Source organism: Macrosteles quadrilineatus, unplaced genomic scaffold, assembly GCF_028750875.1.
Source record: "Macrosteles quadrilineatus isolate MER2022 unplaced genomic scaffold, UCM_ALF_1.0 Scaffold_6__1_contigs__length_79288215, whole genome shotgun sequence".
Classification (NCBI taxonomy): Eukaryota; Metazoa; Arthropoda; class Insecta; order Hemiptera; family Cicadellidae; genus Macrosteles; species Macrosteles quadrilineatus.
The window spans coordinates 23312461-23337436 of NW_026542599.1; the positions used below are offsets into that span (position 1 = coordinate 23312461).

Here is a 24976-nt window from a genome sequence, read left to right on the forward strand (position 1 = left end):
CTCATTATATATTTAAACGTGTCGCACCCCATCCAGTTGCGTTATATGGGGTGCTCAGTGTTATGCTGGGGTTTTGTGGAATGGCGTTATTCCAGGGAACTCTTTTTGTTTATTTAAACTGTAAGGGATTTCTTATGAGGTGTGACACCATATTTATATGCTACGCGTTCAGTTCAGACAAAATAGTTGAAGGATTTTTAACTTTAATTATGAAGTGTGCTTTCACTATTTGCAGAGTGCAGTTCATATTATTATGAGTTTGAATGAACTTAAGTTGTGTTCTGCTAGTTAAACTTCGATTTTTCCTTAATAGGTTAAATTGAATTTTGTGGGTATTAATACAATACTAGAGGTCGTCCAGCGGTCGAAAACTCGACCAAAAATATCGAATGTATATACCTCTCTATTTTAACCCCACTTTGTAAAGCAACATGTGATTGGAATTTCTTCCATATGAGTTGATTCTCTTTTTATATTTCGTCACCAGCATAGCAACCTATTATTTTTTTTATATTTTAAATACATTTTTTGTGTTTATCTTTGAGCCTATTTTAATTTATAAAGGGATCCTGCACACCTACAGGAAAATATCTTTCTAACCCTATAAGTAGATTTTTCCTACGATGCACACGAGCTGTAAAAAAAGGTTTTAAAGAAACATTCTTGTCTAATAATATATAGATTACGTGCAATGATAATATAAAGAATATTTTAGAATTTCAGACACATGTTTTTACATATTACAACCTGAATTTATACACAATTACTCGTGTTTGAGCATATTGTGGTGTCGAGTATAGCGTTACATATACGATTCTAAAAAGAAGGGTAAGAGGTACCAACTCTGCACATATAAAAAAATACTGGTTAAAAAATTTAAGCCTTATTCGTTTTTTATTATTAAAAATAATGGATTTAGATTAGATAAATTTATAGATATTATTTTAAAAATATTTTCTGCGACCACGTTCATTAGAAAAAGGGTTCTGAAGTACAATTTTATCTAAGATCATGCTCGGGGTGGATTCACAAACAACATACAGCAGAAATACTTATGTCCGTTAACAAAGAATTATATGAACAATGGGTAAGCTACAAAACTAAATGTAATTTAACTATAACTAATAACCATTCAGAAAACAACATAGGCAATTTAGAATGTTTAAAATATACGTTCAAACTGTTAGCACTTAGCAAACCTGGTTCCTTTCTATCAGCGCTATTTGGAAAAACTCAGTATTTAATTCTGTACTTTATCACTCTCTAGAATGTGTATGCAACTTTGTATAGTCAAAAAAATATATGTAAGATTAAGTAACCGATGAGTATGATGCATTAATGTTATGATTATGATTACTTAATCGGATGAGTATGATGAGTAGGTAGCTTTATCTAGACCAGATGTTTCCTCGGAGTAATTTTGGTAAAGCAGTAAAATTGGCCCTTCACGATGAGATTTTGTTGAAACAGAACAATAGCCCAAATAGATCTTACAGTAAATACCACAGTATCAACAGTTGAACTTAAAAATTTGATAGCTTCAACAATGTTCAAGTGTTACGATCCAAGTTGGGCGTCGTTGACTCTTTACGACGTTCCAACGACGTCGTAAACGACAGAGAGCAACAGGTGTTCGTCGACTCCTGCCTGTTTTACGATGTTGAAGTATTGTTAAGTTTCAACTTGTATTTAGTTGTAAACTGCACTGGGATCCTTATAAGTGAAGGCGATTTCTACGAAACTCTACTCCTCCGTTAATAATAGACGATTTGTCAAAATTAAGTATTTTTTGTGTAGATTCCCCCTTTCACCAATTCCTGTAATAAATGTCCTCGTGCTTTGCCCCATAGGCCATCAAAATCCCAATGAATTTTTAATGAAGAAAAGATTTTGTTTACTTAAACAGACGAATAATTTGTATTAATTGCATACTAAAAAAACTTTTCATAGTAAACACATGATACACAAGAGCGTTTGTTTTCAGAGTGAGTTCGTTTTCATTTTCAACTGGAGTGGAGTGATTGATTACATTATCTTTGAGTCGACATGGAATTAAGTCATCGTAAATTATGACTATTATTAATTCGTTTTGAAATAACGCAATACTTTGCAATATTATTTTGCTATTATTATTATTTTTGTTTTGCAATTATTATTATTTTGCAATAATAATACAGGTTTCTATAGACGCTCCCTTGGACCAATTCCTGTAATAAAAGTCTCGGGCTTTGCCCCACAGGCCATCAAAATCCCAATGTATTTCTTATGGAGAAACGATTTTGCTTACTTAAACGCACTAATAATTTGTATTAACTTGTATCATTTCTGTTGTTTTTTGCCTCCTGAACACAAATTTTAATTAATCTAGAGGTTAAAATACCTTTAATCCGTCAATGTGATCAAATGTCACCGATGAGCGGCGACCGGTTTCAGCCCAGCTGTGGGGCCATCATCAGGCGATGAAGGAACATAAATATCACTCCGAAGATGTCGTCATAAAGTCTATAAATACGTCACGAGAAACAACACATAAATACATTATTTACAAATACACGTGTGGCCACAAATTAACTGCGCGGCGGACTGTACGCGTACATTAAGTTGCTAGTCCAGACTGTCGTCACTGCCGTCTTGTCCATCTGCCATCCCCCGTATTTATAGACTTTATGACGTCCTCTTCGGAGTGATATTTATGTTCCTTCATCGCCTGATGATGGCCCCACAGCTGGGCTGAAACCGATCACCGCTCATCGGTGACATTTGATCATATTGACGGATTAAAGGTATTTTAACCTCTAGATTAATATAACTACAGCTGTTCATAGTAAACACATGATACACACAAGAGCCTTCGTTTTCAGAGTGAGTTCGTTTTCAGATTCGAAAACTGGAGTGGTGTGATCGATTGCATTATCATGGAGTTGACTCTTTTAAGCCATCGGAAATTATGACTGTTATTCGTTTTGAAATAACGCAGGTAATACTTTGCATCGTTCGAATTCGAGCAACAGGTGCACTAGTTTTATTTAATAGTTGAGCTTACGAATTTTTGCGTGTTATTCACAAGAGATCACGTTAAACTTATGAATGGTTTTTGTCTTGGTTGTTTCTTTAGCTGAAATGTTTGAAGGTATCTTTTGCATGTAGAATATTGACTGCCCAGAAGAGTGTTGCGCAAAATTGTGTTTTGCTCTACTCTACAAAATATAATTTTACTGCAAGTTTAAAATGGAGTGGATTCAGTTTTTCATCACAATGGAATTAACCAAACAAACAAATGGTAAGACAAACTTAATTTGGCATTCGGGAGTTAGTTCTTATGCTGACGAAGTTTCTTTTCAGGCTTCAGACCAGCTTCAAACTGATTTATATTTTAAAATACCAGGGAGAACGCCGATTTTCATTAAGATGTTATACAGTTTCTCCCTTAACTTTCAAACTGGTGTACCATTTTGTTTGATTAATTGAGGGCATAAACTCTTAAAACCAGATTCTGTCCTTCCACGTAGGCCTAAACCAGATACCTCCACTTCAAATTTTGGAAAAGTCACGAGGCCAATAGGCGCATACTTAATCTATTCTAAAATGTCAAAATTTGTTTTGAAAAGTAGAGTTAATTCAACTTATTGTTAACAATTGTTTTTGAAAAAAAAAAAACGCTTGCTCAAAGACCTTCTTATTCATTATTATTTATTAATGTTTATTTCGTTCAGTTGGTAGAGCTACTCATCTCTTGCCAAACTATAGGAGAGAAAAAAAGATTCTTGAAACGTGTTTAATTCATTTCACTCTATTACAAGACGATCATGTGATTTTGAAATCTTCTTTATTTGCAAGCACATGCAAAATTTGACTCCCCTCAGACTTAAAATTTCAAGCAAAAAGAAACGAAGTTCAGCCTACTTTGACGTTTTACTCCTACTTTCCCCTGTCAAGTCTGTCTTATGACGGACACGTCATCTGACGTCATAGTAGTATGTCAGTAGGCGAGTTGGAATGTCTAATATGTTCTGTTCGGGGAAATATGTCACGAGGAATTCTTCAATTTAACCTTATATCTTTTAGTCCTAGACGTATTTTTCTTTGTGCGTTATCTTACCCTGCAAAGTATATAGAAAGTTTAATGTTCACCTAACAAATATTAATGATTGTGCAATAGTAGTTTACTCATCGGTTAGTTGCCTACACTACTTTACCTTCGAACATTTTTAATTATTAACAATCACTACTCATAACTTTTGGAAGAGGTTATGTTTTCGTTTATAACCTCTCATTGCTACTGACAGTAATGCAACGACTCATTGTACCAACCACCATTCATTAACAATTAAATTGGTAAACAACTGATTGGTTGAAGTTAGAATCATTAAAATTTTACTTCTTTTCTCTCCTTGAACATTATTGGTCCTCTACTCGTGTTGTTAAACAAAATAATGCTGATACTTGATACTTGATAATTGATACTTGAAGTCTTCATCTTTGACCAGCGTTGCTGGATTGATTGCGTCAATGGTTTGTTTGGCTAGACGAGGTCGCTAAAGTTGTCCTCGAAGAACTCTTTCAGTGAATAATATGCTCTACCAATGAGCCAGGACTTAATTTTGGTCTTGAAACTATTGTCATCCAGGCATTTAACTCCAGCTGGCAGCCTATTGAACATCTTGAGGGCCAGGTGGGGGAAAAAGTCCTTTTTTTGTGAGTCTGCAGTACGGGAGGTTTAATCTGATGCCATGTCGAAGATTCAGGCCACGGATCTCCGCTCTTGTACACAAGGTGTTTATGTTTACCTTGACGTGTAGTAAGCTTACGAAAATATAGTTGTTGTACACAGTGAGGATTCCCAGTTGCCGAAAAATTGGCCTACAGTGGTCTAGATAGTCGGCCGACGACACTACCCTAACAGCTTTTTCTGGAGAAGGAGGATGGCATCACAACTATACACATGGCCCCACACCTGCAGGCCATAGCTAAGATGGCTATGAAAGAGCCCATGATAGATTATGGTTAGATGTTCCTTTAACAAAAGTGGCTTAAGCCTACGCAGCAGGTGCACAACTCTTGACAGCTTCTTGCAGACATTTTCTGTATGCTCGTTCCACATTAGTCTTGAGTCGAGTTGGAAGCCCAATAGTTTCACCGTCTCAGGCTGGCAACCCTGGCTGAGGCTGCATGTCATAGTTTGGGTTTTTTCAGCATTGAGGCTTAGCCTATTAACTTCAAACCAGGCCTTTGCCTTGTTGAAAGTTTCATTTGCCCTCAGACTTGCATCTTCTGGTGTCTTACCCCTTGAGCATATGGTGGTGTCATCTGCAAAGAGTAGTATATCACCTAGCAAACTTAAGTCATTTATCGCAATGATAAAGAGCACTGGACCCATGACAGAGCCCTGTGGGACACCATGACTCACTGGAAGGGGGGAAGATGAGGCTCCTCGTATTGAGACTATCTGCTGACGGTCTTGGAGATAGGATTACAGCAGATGTAGGACTGGACCTTGGACACCATATTTCTCAAATTTTTGTAATAGAACTTTGTGAGGAACACACTCAAATGCCTTACTTAAATAGGCAAGAATAAGGGATACTGAACCTCTGTCCTCAAATGTGTCCAAAATATTAGAGACCAGTTTTAACACGGCAGTCAATGTTGATTTCTTCTCCCTGAATCCATGTTGTGCTTCTGCGAATAGCTTGTTCGTTTCAAAGTGGGACACCAACTGGTCCTTCATAATAGGCTCAAACACTTTGGCCAGTGCTGGAATAATAGAGATAGGTATGTAGCTTGACATTAGATGAGGGTCTCCCTTCTTGAATATTGGTACAGTTCGTGCAGTCTTGAGGGCACGAGGGAACACCCCTTGTTCAAAACAGGCATTAATTACAACTGAAAGTGGGTAGGCTATCACATCAGCAATATACTTGAGTACAATTACATTCATGCCATATACATCCGGACTATGTGAGTTCTTGAAGGATTTGATAACCTTCAATACATGAGTTGGGCTAACATGTCTCCATCTGGTGAACTGATTATTTATATTAAAGGCCTCTCCAAAGTTCTGATTGTCATTACTTTCAACTAATGGTATAGAATCAACAATTCGATCAACTTCTCCCAGGATAAACCGGTTGAAGGAATCCGGACTCTCAGTGCACTTCATAATAGGGCTGGCCTTACTAGTCCTGTTAACCAAATCCCAAGCTGCCTTACATTGGTTTGGAGCCTGTTGGATATTAGCCTGCCTTTTGGTAAGGTCAACTTGCTGCCTGTAAAATGTCTTGGCTCTTAAGTATGCAGAGTACAGTCCATCTCTTGTTACACCTACAGCAGACTTGAACCTATCATGCAGAGTCACAACCAACTTCCTTATGTCTCTCAGGTTATTGGTATACCAAGTATTGTCTTGCTTTTTAAGTTTCTTATTTGGGCCTGCAGAATTTAGCTTTCGAGTGTTGGTCGGGAATACAAGATCAAAGTTGTACTTAAAAAAGTCAAAAAAGTGATCAAACATTAATTCAGCCGGTTTTTTGGAGATTATATTGTTCCAATCTACATTCCTTAATATCTGTTTGAATTCTTGTAGTCTTTCTTCACTAATAACTCTGGTCAGCTGAACATAGTTTTGTTCCCATGAGAACTGGTTGAGGTTATTGTCCGGGATCACGTTGATATCTAGGGTTACAGGGGAATGATCAGCAATCACTGGATCTCCAACAGTAACGGAATATTCCCAGGAATTCAAAGTTGTAGCCACTGTATCTAAGCAGTTTTGTCCTCTTCTAGGGCTTAGATTGGTAATAAACATTAACCATAACTTCTTAGTAAATTGGTAAAATATTTAGCCTTATTGTTGTCCAAATTTAGGGGAATATTAATGTCTCCTCCAAGTAAAATAGACGGAAACAATCGAGATTTCGCTTATTTCCACACCCGTGAGCTCAATATCCATCTAAACACAAAACTCATTTAACTCTACTGGCTTGGTATTATACTTGTCAGTAACATACACAGCAACACCCCCATTTTTATGAATAGTGCGTGTAAAAACCGATTTTAAAGCGAGGTTACTAATATTATTATAAGCATGTACCGGTACTGTTAAGTATGCTGTTAAGTACGTAAAAAATGTTAAGTAAGTAAACAATGCTATTAAGTGAATCTTTAAAATTCTAGGAACTTAACTGAAACGACTAGTTTAAAAAAACGGTCGAAAGTAAATCGTTATTAGCTTTAAGAAAATATAAGATCCTCCACCTAAGGACCAACACTGGCTCGTACGGTTTTACAAGATACCATTTTACACATAACCCCCACAATCTTCCAACAAAAAGGTCCAATTTTTCCTTACAACCCCCACAACACTCTTACACCTCCAAAAGACTAATCAAAAACAGAGTACGGGCAATGCTTTACAAAAGCGAATCAAACTAGGATTTAGCTCGAGGCACTTGAACATAAAGTTTGTCTGCGAAAGACAGCGGGGAGGAGAGGGTGCGTCGGGCAGATTGGACTTTATTTCCTTCGCATCGATAAAGTCCCGAACACCCCCGGGCGCTCCGGGTAATTGGGTCGCTTAGCCAAAACGACGGTGCATTTTTACAACTACCCCATACGCGGGAATGGACCATTGCGGGTATTACGAGATCCTAGGTGCTCCCGTGTTATGGTTAGGGTTATGGGGTCGTATGGTGTTAGGGTTATTGGGCATTGACCGTTGTGGATTAGTGTGGGCAATACGAGGGCAATCGTTTAATTGACTAGGGGTTCTAAGATTAGAATGGTTATGTATTAATTTTGTATGTTCAAAGGTAGTTTTCGAAATCTTACACATTTCCCAAACCGATTTTACTTTTTGATCGAATATAAGTAAGGACTATAATGTATAAATAACTTCTTGATCAGCATTGTACGTGTTATTAAATTAACGGAGAGAAATAAAATATACGTCTAATAACACTACGAAACATATATTTACGCTTATACTGTTACAACACAAGACGGTAAATATACGTAAAAGGTGGTAAGAGGTGATCAATTTAAATTGGACACTCCAATCATCATCAGACCCAATAGACGATTGTTTTTAGCGAATTTCCCTATAGGGAAGTAGCTATTACCGTAGGTCTCATGGTAAGACTTAGGCCCGGGACCTATTTACTTTTTCATTTTGATGTCCCCAGAGGCCAAAAACACCATTCGTTAAAATTTTTATATATGTATATATATATATAGGTATATATATAGATTTATATATATATATATATGTGTGTCCGTGAACACGATAACTTGAGTAATTTTTATCCGATTTTGATGAAATTTGGTTTGAAGGTGTAAGGCGGGATAAACTTGAATGAGTTCGCGATCCAGCATGATAGGACTATGGGAACAGGGTTTTATGGGGGGTTTTATGGGGTAAAAATTGGTTTTTTTCATTTTTGACCCTCAAAACACAAAATTTCCCAATTTTTCTCTAAACCTTCTTAAAGAGCTTAAAAAAACAAACAATTCAGTATATCAAAGTGTTTTTGTACGGTTATTGGTTACGGAGAAAACTAAAAAAATGGTAAATTTAAAAGTCCCATGTTATTCTTATGGAGAATATTGTAAAATGTTGTAGTTTGCTTGTTTATGGATATATTTTGATCAAACTTGGCAAATTTTTTTATTTTATAGTAAGCTATCAATATTTTACTAAAAACACACTTTATTAGTTTCCTTGTAGCAGCAAACCTAGGTACTCGTTAAACCTAATGTTATTTAAATAAATCAATTGAAAATCAATTCAGCCAAATGGAAATTCGCTTAGACGGCAGGTTTGCTGCGGCGGGGGTATTTATGATTGAATTCGCCTACTGGGTCTCATTATGATTGGAGTGTCCTTTTGAAAATCGATCACCACTTACCATCTTTTATGTATATTTATTGCCTTTTGAGTTAACAATATAAGCGTAAACATATCAATTAGACGTATCTTTGATTCACTTTCCGTATAATTGGCAGAATTAATGAGACATCGAACTAATAAAACCTCGAAAACATTATATTTTACCTAATGAAACTGACATTTCCTCTGTCAACCGAATGAAAATTTGACGTAATAAAACATCCCCCCCTTAATATCAGCCTTGAACTTTTTCTTGATTACTTTTACTAGTCGCAATTATTATAAACGTGGAGAGTACAATTCCGCTTGATATAGAAGTCCTTATGACGTACTTTTATACTTCTACCAATTCCAGTTATAACAAATGGTACCAATAACACTATATCCTTGTTTCGTTCAGTAGATTCGTTCTTTGATTCGTCTAGACGCATGATGCTGCACACTATACACTCTACAGTCCTTCTATCTCTCAACTCCGTACCTATACATAGGTTCTACCCTGGTCTCTCAGACGTCAAACACTACGCCTAGTTCTCAGAAAGTAGTCCCAGTTTGTGGTGTCCACCACGACATAGACCCCGGCTGACTCGCACCTCAGGCGCATACATTAGACTGTGTGGCTAGCAATTAGCGTGTCCAGGTTTGTCCTACATACCTGCTGGCTGGCAACCACCAGCTCTGTACGACACGGTTATAGGTGTTACAAACACTTAAATGTATTGAAAAACTCAGTACAGAACATTATATAACTGTATTACCCTAACAATGGTGGAAAATTCGGCACAACTCGGTACAAAACTGTACAACATAGTTGTTTGAGTAACCAAGTGGTTCTAGTGACGACAAATTGTATTGTGAGCCCAGACTTTTTGTTTCTTTGGGCTACAATAAAACATACTTTCTAGTACATATTTTCTAGTGTAAGGTAGACGTTACAGAGTACAAATATTAGTATTTTGAACAGTCTCTAACAAAAAAGTAAACATACATACAACGCTTCAACGTACAAAATACGTTGGAAAGAAATTACGAATACCATTTTTCACCCCATAAAACTCCCCACACAACCACGTTCCCGTTGTCCAATCAAGCTGGTTCACGGACTCGTTCACATAAACGTAGGTGTATATGTTTGTACCAAATTGCATCACAATTGGATCATTTTTACACGATTTATCGTGCTAACAGACACACATGTAAATTTGAACGGATGGTGTTTTAGGCCTATAGGGATACCAAATCGGAAAAAAGGAAATTGGTCCTGGGTCTAGAACTTACCTTGAGATCTAAGGTAATAGCTTATTTTCCATACCGTATATGAAATTTGAAAAAAGAACGTTGATTTAAAATCCTCTAAACACAAGACAATACTGACAACAAGGACAATAAGGACAACGTATGAAGATGCTCCCTATCAAAACCCAAATAGAAGATCAGCATTTCATGAAGTAAGGTAAAAATAACTATAGCTGCCACCCAAATTGCACTGGAGGTAAGGGCGGGAATGTAACACCTGGACAAAAACTAAAAGTAAACATCGAAGGCTAAAGGGCCACCCGTGTTGGGGTTTATGGCCTCGTGACATTCTAAAGTGAAGGTAGATGTGTTTGAGGACAACCGCTCCAGCTGTCTTTGATGTAAAATGTTCAACGTAACTACTATTGGCTTTGGATACCAGGCATGTTATTTGGATCAAATGTATCCATGTTCTACTCGAAGAAAACATAGCTGAATGTGCCAGAGAAGGTGTGTGCTGAGATTGAAGTTGTATCTCTATGTTTTTCATACGGTGAAAGTTGAGACATGAAAGATGCTACTGTTTATAATAGACTTTCACTTTGACACCGCAAAGTTGATGGATAAGAAATAAGAAGGGGGCTCAATGAGGTCATTTTTATTCTAAATCTTGCTATATCTTTAACATGGAAAGAAATGTCCCTCTAGGTTCTGTAGCCATAGCTAAAGCTACTCCTTAAAAGTATTATTGCCATCTATACCATTAATAGATGGTGTCTGTCTGTCTGGGCAGCTGTCACGACTAAGATACTAAACCGATACAGCCAAAATTAAGCAAAAAGATGGTCCACATATCTAGGAATATCCTATTCACTCTGAGCTCCTATCGGGCTACGCCCCTTGGATACGAAAGTTTTGAGGTGAGGTTTTCAAAAGTAAATATTAATTGGTCTCCATGGAAGCATGAGAAAATTCACATTGTTTACCTTTGTGTTGACATTTAAATGTAAACAATTAGAACTGTCAAATGCTCATTTCACAATAATTTCAGACTGCTGGTCCAAAGAAATTTAATATATTTTTCACCACACTATCATGTTTTTGGCTGTATTACATACGTTAATTGGTGGCCGAAAGTTACGTTTTGCTGGCGATGCCAGCTGTCCATAATTTGGGGACCGAGCAGGTTTTTACAGGCCGGGGCCGCAAAATCAGCTGTCCGCTTACTTACTTAAAACATGAATGCATTTTAAATACATAATCAAAATCCATAGCATTTCAATAGAATTGTGTTATTGTCACCGTTGCCTAGCAACTATATATTTTTATTTTTGCTGATTCCTCAAATTATTTCTTCACATAACCTTAAAGTTGTAGTTGTGTTGACTATCAGTGTGCATTATTATTGTGGTGAATAGTGGTAATAGGGTATAGTGTGGTGAAAAATAGCGTTCGTACCACGGACCGAAATGGTTTTGCGGCTCTCGATCGATTTAAGTTCTCGACTTCGTCTCGAACTTAAAAACTATCTCGAGCCGGCAAAACCTCATTTTCGGCCCTAGGTACGAAATATACTATTACACAACTACCCTCCTAGTAGCTTGATTACAGGACGACGCCACCCGTCCCAGTAGGATTATTTAATCTAAAGGTAGCAGTATGATCTAAACTAAAGGGTTAATTGACGTTTCCGAGATTGTAAGATGATTGACGTTTTTTTAGAGGGATTTAATGAGATTAATTGTTTAAGTGAACATAGCTTGCATCAGATGGTTGCCAGCCAGCTCGATTCTGAGAAAAGTCATGAGCGTTTTGATGGTTGGGTTTGGAAACTACACAGTTTTCTCTAATCATTTGTTTCTCTTATCCTTTATCAAATTCTGGTTGTAAAACTTATTCATCTGATTCGTACAACACTCATCTTCATCTTAAACGCAACTAATCCATCTAATCCATAAAAACAAATCGATATAGTTGCTTAAACAACCCTTAAAAATACAGAGAATAATTATAGTTGATGCAGAAAAGATTGCAATATGATATCCATTTAAACGTTTGCGTATTGTATTTTACTAGTTACCGTCCAGTGGTCGAAAATTCGACCAATAATATGTAGGCCTACAGTTGGATTTTTTAGCTAGAAGTGGTTAAGTTATGTTGGAATATCTTTAAGGATGAACCTTTTTGGCTGTACTGAGTGTGATCATGTGTTTAATGTTCACATGTCAAAACAAACAGACTGGCGTGTTGTTAATTAGGGGGCAGGTTGTTTTAATTTACGAAAGAATGTTAATTTAAAATCAAATAAATTAATTTAGTATATGTCATTGTCTGATTTATTACAAAACATTCAGTATTTAGACCACTACATTTTATAAACCAAACTCGAGTCTTGTTTCCTTGGCCTATCGTATAACGTTTTCCTGCTTGGTACCTGGTAAAATTATCAGATTGCTTAAGTGAATTATTAGCAATACAATTTAGCTGTTAATTATAATTTAAATGGGTCAAAACTCAAAACGTTAGTCTATAAAGGTTTATCTCGTCATCTCGAGAGTATATAATTCTGACCTCTAACTTGAAACCCTTAAAAGGTGGGACTGGGTCTTATGATATAAACAAAAATAATAAATCATCATTATGTCCCAGCAGTTTATCATGTGGATCCCAGACACAGCAACTACATTATTATATTAATATAATGATCGACATTATATTTGGAAAGAATATATTACGCCAGTTTGTTTATTTTAGTTTAACCAAATTTAGTAACCAAATTTAGTTTAACCAAGAGTATCAACACACACGTCATATGAACACATATGAACGTACTAATTCCACCACACCTTACCGCTTCTAGCTAAAAAAATCCAATTATGTACATACTTCTCTAATTTTTCACCCCACATTGTAAATAAAACATGTGGTTGGAATTTCTTACATTTGTTTTGATTTTCTGTTTATATTTCGTTGTTATTTCGTCACCAGCATGGCAACCCATAATAGTCCAGGCAAACTAAACAAACTTACATAGGGACCGTTAAAAAAATTGCAAGAAAACGTTTTATGGTTTTATTTTGTAGAGTTGGGTTTGCAGAATGACATACTAAAAGTTGCCAAAAATCGGTGCACGAGAAAACCACTAAAATCACAATTTAAAATGGCGGCTTTTTTCAACATTGGACAAATTAAAAAAACATATTTCACATGCATTTGCTATGCACATTTTTCGAGATATTGACTTGGGACCACCGCCTGTATTTATTGAGTGGTTAGTACTTCATTTTGATAGGGAACATGTTTTTGGCCGCCATCTTGGATCCGCCATATTGGACATAGATAATTTGTTTTCAATGTAATGATAGTGTTGTGACACATCATTACCAACTACATTTTTACACTGATTTCAATGCCGAAATCCGTTTTTAAATATCTTTATTCATTTAGAAGATATATACAAAAGAAAACTCTGCACCATACATTTCTTATGGACGTTTCGTAGTTTGATATTTTTTTTTAAATTATTTTTCTTATATCTCCAGTTCTTATTAACGCTTGTAGTTCGTTCTAGGCTTAAAATATTCAGTAATGTAAGGGCTTTCATTTGAGCTAATGGGATTCGACAGTGCTGAGGTTAAATTAGGAGATATTAAGAGTTTGTACATCCCCAAAGCCAATAGAAAAGATATTGAAGATATTATTGTAAAATTAAAGAAAAATAGCCCCGGTATAGATGGAATAAGAGAATGTGATTTAAAAAAGTGTAATTTAGAAGCCGCTGAAGTGCTGGTTAATATAATAAATGCATCACTTGATGAAGGCAGAATGCCGACTCTGCTAAAAACTGCTATTATAAGACCTGTTTATAAATCAGGTTGCCACAATTCATACCAGAACTATCGCCCAATATCTATTCTTTCTTCAATAGATAAAATAATGGAAAGGTACATTGCACACCATTTAAATAAATACTTAGCAGAAAATGATGTTATAAATAAAAGTCAGTATGGTTTCCAGAAAAACAAAAGTACAGAGTTATTGCTGAAAGATTTTTCTAACAATATTAACAAAGAATTAGGGCAGGGCAATCAAGTAATAGTAACTTTTATAGACTTTACTAAAGCTTTTGATACACTGCAGTTTGATAAAATATTGACAGCACTCAAGGACATAGGAATTTCTGGCAGGTTTTTAGAATGGTTTAGAGACTATCTGAAAAACAGAAAAATTATTGTAAAAGTGCATAGTACATTTAGTGAAGAGGCAGAACTTTTTTCTGGGGTACCTCAAGGAAGTATTTTGGGCCCAATCTTATATATAATATATGCAAATACACTCCCAAAATATATAAAAGAAGACACGGTTTTTATGTACGCTGATGACACTGCAATTGTCGTATCAAACAAAAATATAATAGAGGCAGAAAAAATATGCAGAATGCTGTTAACAACCTTTTAGAATGGTGTCATGATTATGGATTGGTAATAAATGACAAAAAGTCCAAGGTCATGCATGTGCATTCACCTGCATTTAAATGTTCTAATGTAAGCATTACTTACCATAATTTTGATTGTTTACATAATCATACTTACTCACTTATCCCAAAAAGTTGTCAATGTAAGAGTTTAGAGAATGTGCATGATTTTAAATATTTAGGGGTTCATGTTGACCACAATTTTAAATGGGATATACATGTTAATTATGTTTGTAAAAAAATCAGATCATGTGTTTGCAAAATTTTTTATTTAAAAAGTGTCCTGCCATTTAATGTGCTATTGGTGATTTACCAGTCATTGTGTGAATCAATATTAAGATATGGTGTGAGAGCATGGGGCAATGCTTCAAAGACTTCTCTGAGGAAAATTGAGCATCTGCAGGAGCAAGCGCTCAAATGTATTGTTCCAGTGCACATTAAGCAGTTACCAATTATAAAGATTTTTCATTTTGTTATACTGCTACCTGTTAGTAAGTTATATATCTTTTTGATATCCACTGATCATTTATTTGATGACAGCTTGAAAATAGTCAATAATCACCCATATGATGTTAGAAGGAATTATTATTTTGTACCAAAGCACAGGAATAAGTATGGAAGTAGAACACTTGAAGTTTTTGTTCCCAAATGTTTTAATAACCTCACAAATCATATGGTTTTTGCAAATAGTTATAGCATGTTTAAACATTATTTAAAGGAACTTGTTTGGAATGATTTGTTACAATTTTAATTTATTACAATTATGCATTTAATTTATTTACATTTTAGTTGAAGTTAAAGTAATATATTATTGTTATTTATTCCAATAGTTTATTTGTTATTGTTACTGTTGAATTTTTACAGATATTTGTGTCTTTGTTGTCTTTTTTTTGTTATTAATTACTCAAGAGACAATTAAGAACTCATAAAACTGCATGCTACTGATTCAAACTGACAAAAACTGTATGGTAGATAAGAAACAATATTTTTAGTGCAGACAAACCATTTGTGGTTTTTGCACTTTTGTATCCTATGTATTGGCAATTATTGTGTAAATAAATTTCTTGATTGATTGATTGATTGATAAGCTCTTGATCATTAAAATCAGACGAGTTAAAGACCTGCTACGAACCTCAGAACAATATTAAATTTAACTTTTTAGAAATATATTTTTATTAAAATATTTATAACTCGGGTTGTTAATACGTCACCAAGTTCTTTCTTGTCTCAAATTACTCAGGGAATGTTTAGCTTTGATTTTATTAATCACTAAACAAAATCTGACAATTTTAGAATGAGCCATGGACCATAATTTAACATTAAAATGTATTTATTTTGAAATTTGTCTTTAGTTAAGGACATATATCCCAAACCCTAATAACTCCTGGAAAGTAATCCATAGCTAAAATAAAAGTCAATATTTTGGCGAATTATTTAAGACTATAAAGAGTTTTGGGAGTTATTTAGAATTAGGAATATACGTCTTTAACTAAAGACAAATTTCAATATAAATACATTCTAATGTTAAATTATGGTCCATGGCTCATTTTAAAATTGTCAGATTTTGTTTAATGATCAATAAAATTAAAGCCAAACATTTACTGAGTAATTTGAGACCAGAAAGAACTCGGTGACGTATTAACAACCCGAGTTATAAATCTTTTAATAAAAATATATTTCTAAAAAGTTAAATTTAATATTGTTCTGAGGTTCGTAGCAGGTCTTTAACTCGTCTGATTTTAATGATCAAGAGCTCAAATGAAAGCCCTTACATTACTGAATATTTTAAGCCTAGAACGAACTACAAGCGTTAATAAGAACTGGAGATATAAGAAAAATAATTTAAAAAAAAATATCAAACTACGAAACGTCCATAAGAAATGTATGGTGCAGAGTTTTCTTTTGTATATATCTTCTAAATGAATAAAGATATTTAAAAACGGATTTCGGCATTGAAATCAGTGTAAAAATGTAGTTGGTAATGATGTGTCACAACACTATCATTACATTGAAAACAAATTATCTATGTCCAATATGGCGGATCCAAGATGGCGGTCAAAAACATGTTCCCTATCAAAATGAAGTACTAACCACTCAATAAATACAGGCGGTGGTCCCAAGTCAATATCTTGGAAAATGTGCATAACAAATACATGTGAAATATGTTTTTTTAATTTGTCCAATGTTGAAAAAAGCCGCCATTTTAAATTGTGATTTTAGTGGTTTTCTCGTGCACCGATTTTTGGCAACTTTTAGTATGTCATTCTGCAAACCCAACTCTACAAAATAAAACCATAAAACGTTTTCTTGCAATTTTTTTAAGGTCATATCCTATATTTACCCGACTATAAAGCCCATGTTAATTTTTGTTAAATTTCAAATTGATTTTTTGTGCATATTTTGAGCCTATTTTATTTTTTAAAGGGATTCTGCACATCTACAGGAAAATATATTTCTAACAGTATGCTTAGATTTCCCCTGCGGTGTACACAAGCTGAGAAAAAAGTTTTTAAAGAAACATGCTTGCCTATTAATATATAGATAGATAGATTATTTTAAAGAGTTTGGTGGGCTTGAGATACTTTATTGCTTGATCCTCAAACGTCTTCAGCATTGATAAAGTCCTCATTCCACCATATCGTAGCTAGGTAGATAAGGTATGGCAGTTAAGCCCAGCTCACAGCCGTGATGTATGGTGTTGTTTAGCATACCCGCCGTGCTCAGCGCCACTGTGCCATCGATTCAACCAGATGATTTGTGGCCGGGATTTACACCGTTGGTCTCCCTCCAATTTTGGAAATTCGCGCGAAATTATTTGGCCAGCCTTGATGTCAGTGAAACGTTCATAACATAATATTAAAGATGGAATGTGATGTACTCAGAGACAAGAGATCAAATACAGAATATAATTAACACTACCTAGTATTTTGAAATTCAGACCTTTTTATTGTACTTGTTTAACTTTACTTTTTATGTCACGAAACTCTATGTTGATAATAGAATGCACCGCAACTTAAATAACCTACCGAGATAAAAGACCAAGTGGTATTAAATCATAAACCGTTAAATCATAGACCGTTCCTCTTTACTGATATACAAATTTTGTACGCAAAGGAACGAGTTTGCAGATTATGGTTGAATTGACCATGGGGTCACGGAATTATTACATAGTTAAAAGCCAAAGACGATTGGTCTGATGTGAACCCAAGCCTACAGAATAGGAGCGTCCATTCTAGCCCAGAAATAATTTTATCCAGCAATAATTTCTCATAATAATGCAAACCACTTTTGGAGCTTTGCACTTATATATAGATAGAGTGACAAACACAGTGACATATACATCCCTTTTTTACTTAAAGAGACAGACCTGAGCTCTCTTGTTATTGTTATTTATTCAGACATAGCCTTTATTTGTTGTTAAACATTTTAGTTTGATAGCTCGGTGGGGCACACGGGAGGGACTAAGGCTAACATATCTTGTAGTGTCAGCGTTCGCCACTAGAACCGCTAAGTTGACAAAATTTAATTTTTTTTATTTTTAGTTATAAAATTAACTTTTTAATTATAAAATATTGTTTTAAAATTATAAAATAAATTTTTGATTGCTAAAATAAAACTGTCATAACATAACCTAACCAACCAGACTTGCTGATAATACAAAAACTGTATAAGATAAAAATCTAATTAATGATTACTTATAACTTTTAATTAATTATAAAATTAATTTTAAAATTTTGTATTATAAAAACTGTCATAACCTAACCTAACCAACCAAACTTGCTGATATGAAAAATTAGTTGACAAAAAATTAGTGCTACCAGCGGGATTCGAACCCGTGACCTACGCAACTGACTATGCCACGAACGCCGCTGAAATCACATCGGTTTGTTACGGTAATCGTGTTGCCTCAAGAGTAGACATTAGCCACTAGAGATATGACGTCACTACACCTTTAGCCTTAGTCCCTCCCGTGTGCCCATTCCTTTGACCGCTTACTTAATGTACCTCCATCGATGTATAATAACACCGTAGAGTATTATACATCGATGTGTACCTCTTGTAAAAATGGTGTTACCGTGGAAATAAATTAACTGAATTGAGCTCAAGGTACTCTACGCTACGAACTATAGGTAGGCATTATTGTACATAGTTGAAAGCCAAGACAGATGTTCCACCCTGTCCAAAGACATAACGAATTCACCAAAGCTACTTACACAATCGTATTCTGCATCGGAAGCTTTTAAAAATATTAAATGTTATAGCAAATGGTAATATGTTTAATTTCTGGTAATATGCTTATTGCTCGACTGACCTGCACTCTGGACTCCGTCAGGCCGATCCTCATAGCAATCTCCTCCCTCATGAAGATGTCCGGGTAGTGCGTCTTGGAGAAGCACCTCTCCAACTCATTGAGCTGCGCCGGAGTGAACCTCGTCCTGTGCCGCTTCTGTTTCGATGGTTTACCGTCGTCGACGGGCTGTGGGGGTTGTAGACCCTGGGGGTCGAAGCCCCCGACAAGCCGCGCTGGAGGGTGCTGGTGTAGACCGTGACCGTGCTCCACCCCCTTGATGTCCATCCCATGGTGGCCATGGAGGTGATGGTTGTTCCTTTTTAGGTCCTCGCAGTCCTTGTGACCTAGAACATTGGAAGGGTTTGAACAAAAGGGGTGAAAAGGTTTCAGTGGGTGATCAGCATTGGGGTTGTACTACAACGTCCTCAGAATGGAGAAAGATGTAACTATACTGGGTTCAAAATATGTTGAAAACTGTGCCATTTTATAAGCTCTCCAACCATATTAGCGAACATTAGCAGATCTAAACCTTAAATTGTGCGTAACATATGGTTGGAGAGCTTATAAAACGGCGCAGTTTTCAACATATTTTGCTACCTTCTTGTATAAGTGTAGAAAAATGCAACAGACCAACGATTTTATAATTTTTATCAAAGACCTTGATTTTAATCTTTGGAACGATTTACAATGGAGTTTTTATTATTGATCCTCCGACATTTTCCACGATTCTTATTCAAAATTCAACGTAGAACACGAAAACGACACCATCTACTCAAATGCAAATGGACCTTATGGATTGTCATGCTGGTGACTAAATAACAACGAATTATAAACAGAAAATCAAAACAAATGGAAGAAATTACAATCTCATTTTTTTATTTACAGCGTAAGGTGAAAATAGAGAAGTCTGTACATTAGATATTTTTGGTCGAGATTTCGACCGCTGGACGACCTCTAGTGTTTATGAATTGTTAAAAAAACAAAGGTGAATCTTTTGTGGTTAAATGTTAATTTTAACCGAGAAACTTTTTAAAACTAAACCGTGTGTTCGATTGTTGTATGTGTCGTCACAAACCAATTGCGTTTACAAATAGCTTGTTAATTTTGTTTGTTATTTATTTTTTTTTTTTTGTTTAGTGAGTCGGTGGCTCAGTCGGTAGCGTCGCGGACTTCGGGCCCAAGGCAGCGATGTCGTGGGTTCGATAACATTTTATCAGTACAGTTCACCTTTGAACTGTACCGGCTCACTCCTTGCTTTGCTGCAAACGATCCACGCACGGGCGCTTAGTCTATGTGGACGGGCAAATGCAAGGTTAAAAGAGGCCGCCAACATCTTAAAAAAAAAATTCGGGCGCACATGAAAAGAGCCCAAAAACTCGGGCAGACGCTTGAAAAACGCCCGGACCTCCAAGGTCCCTCCCAGGACGGTGCGAAAAGAGCCCGGGCTCTTCCTAGAACTTTCACAACGAGTCTTCAAAGGAGAAAGAACCAATAACACAGTTGAAATACATGAATTTATTTACAATATTAAAAGATACACTGTTAAAAGATACATTATTAAAATATAGATTATTAAAAGATATTTGCATTACTAAAAGATAATAGTCTGTTTACCTAACCTAACCTAACCTAACCTAACTTAACCTAACCTAACCCAACCAAATACAACACAATTGCAGAACACGAGTCAGCGTCCTCCTCCTCAGGTACAGTCCCGGCCACGTAAAGAGAGAAAATGTCCAGGTAGACCCGGTCAGGCCTAATCCGCTGATGTCAAAACATAGCTATTGTTTTGAAACCGAGGGGGCGCGCTACCCCATCCCAGCGGTCATTGCTACTGCCTCCCTTTAATTCTTAGAAATAACTCGGGCCAGTACAAATTCTATAAATCGAACGGGTGATCGCCTATAATTAAGTGACAGGTCATTTTATTCACAAAGTGAAGACGAATATCACAAAATTTGAATCGCGATTCTACGTCGCTTCGTTGATTGGCTAGTCGATGTTGAGAAGCAGCAGGCAATGACCACTGAGGTAGCAATGACCGCTGGGATGGGGTAGCGCGCCCCCTCGGTTTCAAAACAATAGCTATGTTTTGACAACGGCGGATTAGGCCTGACCGGGTCTACCTGGACATTTTCTCTCTTTACGTGGCCGGGACTGTACCTGTGGAGACCCGGGCTCTTTCCATGCTTTAAGATTAGTGAACCTTTTTGGGGATTAAAATTTCGGGCTCTTTTCATGTGCTCCGGTTAATTCCCGGTTTATAGCCTTAAGCAGTTGAACTTGGTCATCTGTGCTGCTCGTCCTATGGAGCAATGTAGCTTTAAAATGTAAGTATTTTATTTCTTCTATTTGTATTCAAATAGTATTTTTTTGTTTTAACTTTGATTGTATACATAACTGTTTTCCTAAAATGTGATCTTCATTGTATTAACCTTAATTGAATAGTTTTGGTTGTGGTAATACAGTATTTAAAAAATTATATTTATAACCGAATATGTTAACTCGTATAAGAAAAACAATGAAAATTGCCTTCTAAACTATGTACATCGAATCAGTTTCTTAGTTTTAATCGGATTGTAAACGTGCTTTGTAAAGTCCTTAAACAATATAATAGCTGTAAATGATCAATTACCTTTCGACATTTAAAGCCAATGACGAAGTAAATAAATTGCCATTTAATTTGTATATGTTATGAAATGTATATAACAACGATTTTACTGCACTTCTAAAATGTTTTCACAACATGGAATGGATTGTGTATGAAATTCAAATTCGATATGAAAAGGCAATCGCATTGATTAAATTAACAGAGATGTTTTAAACCTGTATTCACTTCAACTGTAATTTAATTGGTTCTATTTTCGTACCAATTTCCTCTCGGTGGACAGAGGTTTTAGTTTTGAATATTCATTTCTATGTAAACTGGTAAAATTGAAGTTAAATCAAATACCACTAAAGGTAATGCTAATGCAATATATTTCGTAAATTAACCTTATTGGTTTTTAACTTTGATTTTTTGAACGAAATAAATTACGAAGTCGGACGATGCACCCTTTGACTGTGTACTATTTTACGTATGAGTATTCCATGATCGATATTATTGTACACTGTAAATATTTTGTATTAACATCATGGCTTACTGGTTTAAATGAGCAAATAAATAAACCAATAGAGCCAACCCAAACTTTAATAACCATAACGCTGGTTCTTAAATATAAGTAAAATATAACTCAAGGCTAAAGGTCATAAACAGTATTTACTGTATCAATATCACATTCCTGCAAAAACATGTTGTGAGGTTTTTTTTTAAGTTGGCGGCCTCTTTTAACCTTGCATTTTCCCGTCCACATAGACTACAGATCTGTGCGTGGAACGTATCCAGCAAAGCAAGGAGTGAGCCGGTACAGTACAAAGGTGAACTGTACTGATAAAAGTTAATGGCAGTGACCAGGATCCGAACCCACGACATCGCTGCCTTGGGCCTGGTGTCCGACTGAGCCACCGACTCACCACAAAGTTTGACCACAACTTAGTAGTTCTGTTAACACAGAGGTATGTACTTTATGCCTCTGGCATGAATCAAACCTAATTCACTGATAACCCTATTAAGAAGGATTGCCTACAAAAACATTTCCCCAACCTTGAACATCACACTTCCAGTGAAGCTGTGCACAATCACAACACAACTGAGCCCTTTTCAGAGAGAGTTGGTAAAAGTGTTATGAACAAGAATAAATAAATCGCAGCCAAGCGTGGAAGAGAAAGAGAGAGCCAGGGGAGAGATAGAGAGAGAGAGAGAGAGAGAGAGAGGAGGGATGAAATCGATGGGAGAACGGAGAATTCCCTAGGGAGTGTTGATAAATTTTCTCCCCTGACACTCTTAGCGGGAACTGCAAGCCATCCTGGATTTGGGCAGATGGAGCCGACGGTCTGTTTTTCTTTGTTGCCGATAGCCCGAGCTTACTTTCAGTTTCACAGTTTGTTAAAACGAGGTGAAGATGCGCAGTTGTTTTGTAGTTTAGATTTTAGTATTTTCGTTTGTAGACTCACCTTTCTCAAATTTGAAAGGCAGATTTAATTGAATGTGAAATTAACATAAATATCCTACTTTTCATAAGATTGTGTTACTGCCATGTCAAATTAATGTGCACTGAAAAAAGAAGAATTGTGATATTGTGAGTTGTGAGAAATCAATTAAGGTTGCAATTAAGATTTAATTAATTGTATTGTAGGCATGTCTGGGATTCACAAGTGTAATAATGAGTAAGTCGTAAAGTAATTTGTTTAGCACTAGCCAGGGGTCATATGATTGTACAAGAAGGTAAAAATTTCACTTGGAATATCCAAAGACAACGTGTTTAACCATCAACACTTCTCACAAACTGCGTTACACAATTGACTATTGGATACTGAAGTATTAAGTAAGTTGTATCATAGATAAAACGTACCCCCTTACTAGATTTCTCATCCTTATGGAACAGCTGAATCCAATTTTATTGTCAGTTCTGTCCGGTGCACTGTAGATGTCGTGTTTAGTTTTTTCAGTAATTTAAAATTTCGTTTAACCACATAAAACGATCTAATCATGGACAATAACTCGTCTCCTAGTTATAAAACCGAACAGCAAAGCACACATCATGAAATTAACCCTAAAATAATATAAACAAATTTCGTCTACACTAGCGATAAGTGTCACCAGACATGAACTAGACACGGTAAACGAGCTTCAGAATTTACAATGAGATGTGAAGTCTACTTGTGTTCGTTAGTCTATAGTATTATGTTAGTCTATAGGTATTAATAGTCAATGGTTAGACAAAGTTTAAACATACTAGTTTATAAATCTATCCTTCTAATGGAACAGCTGAAGAAAGCTGATTTTCAGTCTACGTACGATTTCATCCGGTACATGTTGTTGTTTTAAATATTTATTTTACCAATTTGTACTATATTTAGCCTAATAAATCTAACTAAATACAACAATTGTTTTATGGTGTTTCAACCAACGGGCAAAGCAACAATATTAAAACCCAGCCCAAAATATGAGATAAACTTACATAAACGTTCCTAACCACAAACCCACACAACACTGCTTCAGATTTACAAAGATGACCCCTCGTACTATTCATAGTCAATGATTACACAGAATTAATGAGTTATAACAAACAACTGCCCCTATCACTGTATAGTGAACATGTGGTTCATGATCCTTCCTATAACGTTGTCTCTAGGGGAAGTGTCTAATGTGACATTTGTCCGAACCCCCCGGGACCACAACCAGTCTCAACATGTAACCTCAATTATCCGGATATACTCCCTCGTACTTAGCTGTCTATAAATATGTAACGATCTGAACAGGACTGTCGCCAGCCAGATTTGTAGGAAGGGGATGATTTTGAAAGAAGTCTCTGCGTTGTGGGGTGAAATCACTCTAGTAAAAAATAGAGTTTTTAAGATTTATTTGGTCTTCATGTGAGGACCGTGTTAAAATGTTAAACACTTTTGTTTACCAACGTTACAATATTCAGATTTTACAAAGATGTCCCACTGAAGATGTCACTGTAGAGATATCGAGGCCTGAAGTCCGAAACGTTAGTGCATTATGACACGATTTTGGCCAGCATCTCCATAATTTGAATGTGAAAGTCAGAATTGGTATTTTGCAATTGCATCCGAATGGGTAATGCATCAAGGGAGAAGTCAGTCAACCAATGAAACGTTGATGAATACAACCAACAACTAAACTAAATGATTTAAAAGTCACCAAAATTTAAATTATGTACAATATTCACCAATTTTAGCAATTTCTTGTAAGATATCACGTAATATTATTATGTTATATCATGGTTGATAACTACAATTTGACTGATGTATTCATCAAAATATATTCATTCATCCATTGAACTGTGAAGAATATGACGAGTATTGGCGAATTTCCTCACATCGCAGTTTCAATCAACAATAAACAATTCAGAACATTTATAACAGTTTCAACATGACTCGTCGAATGTTCACACAGGAATTGTGAGCCGTTAATAAGTGTCCACAAGTTAAACAACGAAACCTGAACCAAATCATGAGATAT

General features: G+C 35.7%; 1 protein-coding gene across 1 annotated transcript in view; it reads right to left on the reverse strand.

Annotated features, from left to right (window-relative positions):
- LOC128997386 (homeobox protein orthopedia-like) overlaps window positions 1-24976 on the reverse strand; it is a 66251-nt gene that overhangs the window by 34136 nt on the left and 7139 nt on the right. Inside the window, exon 2 of the mRNA XM_054423023.1 lies at window positions 18907-19229. Within this exon, the coding sequence (XP_054278998.1) occupies window positions 18907-19229 (323 nt within the window). The remainder of the gene's footprint in view (window positions 1-18906; window positions 19230-24976) is intronic.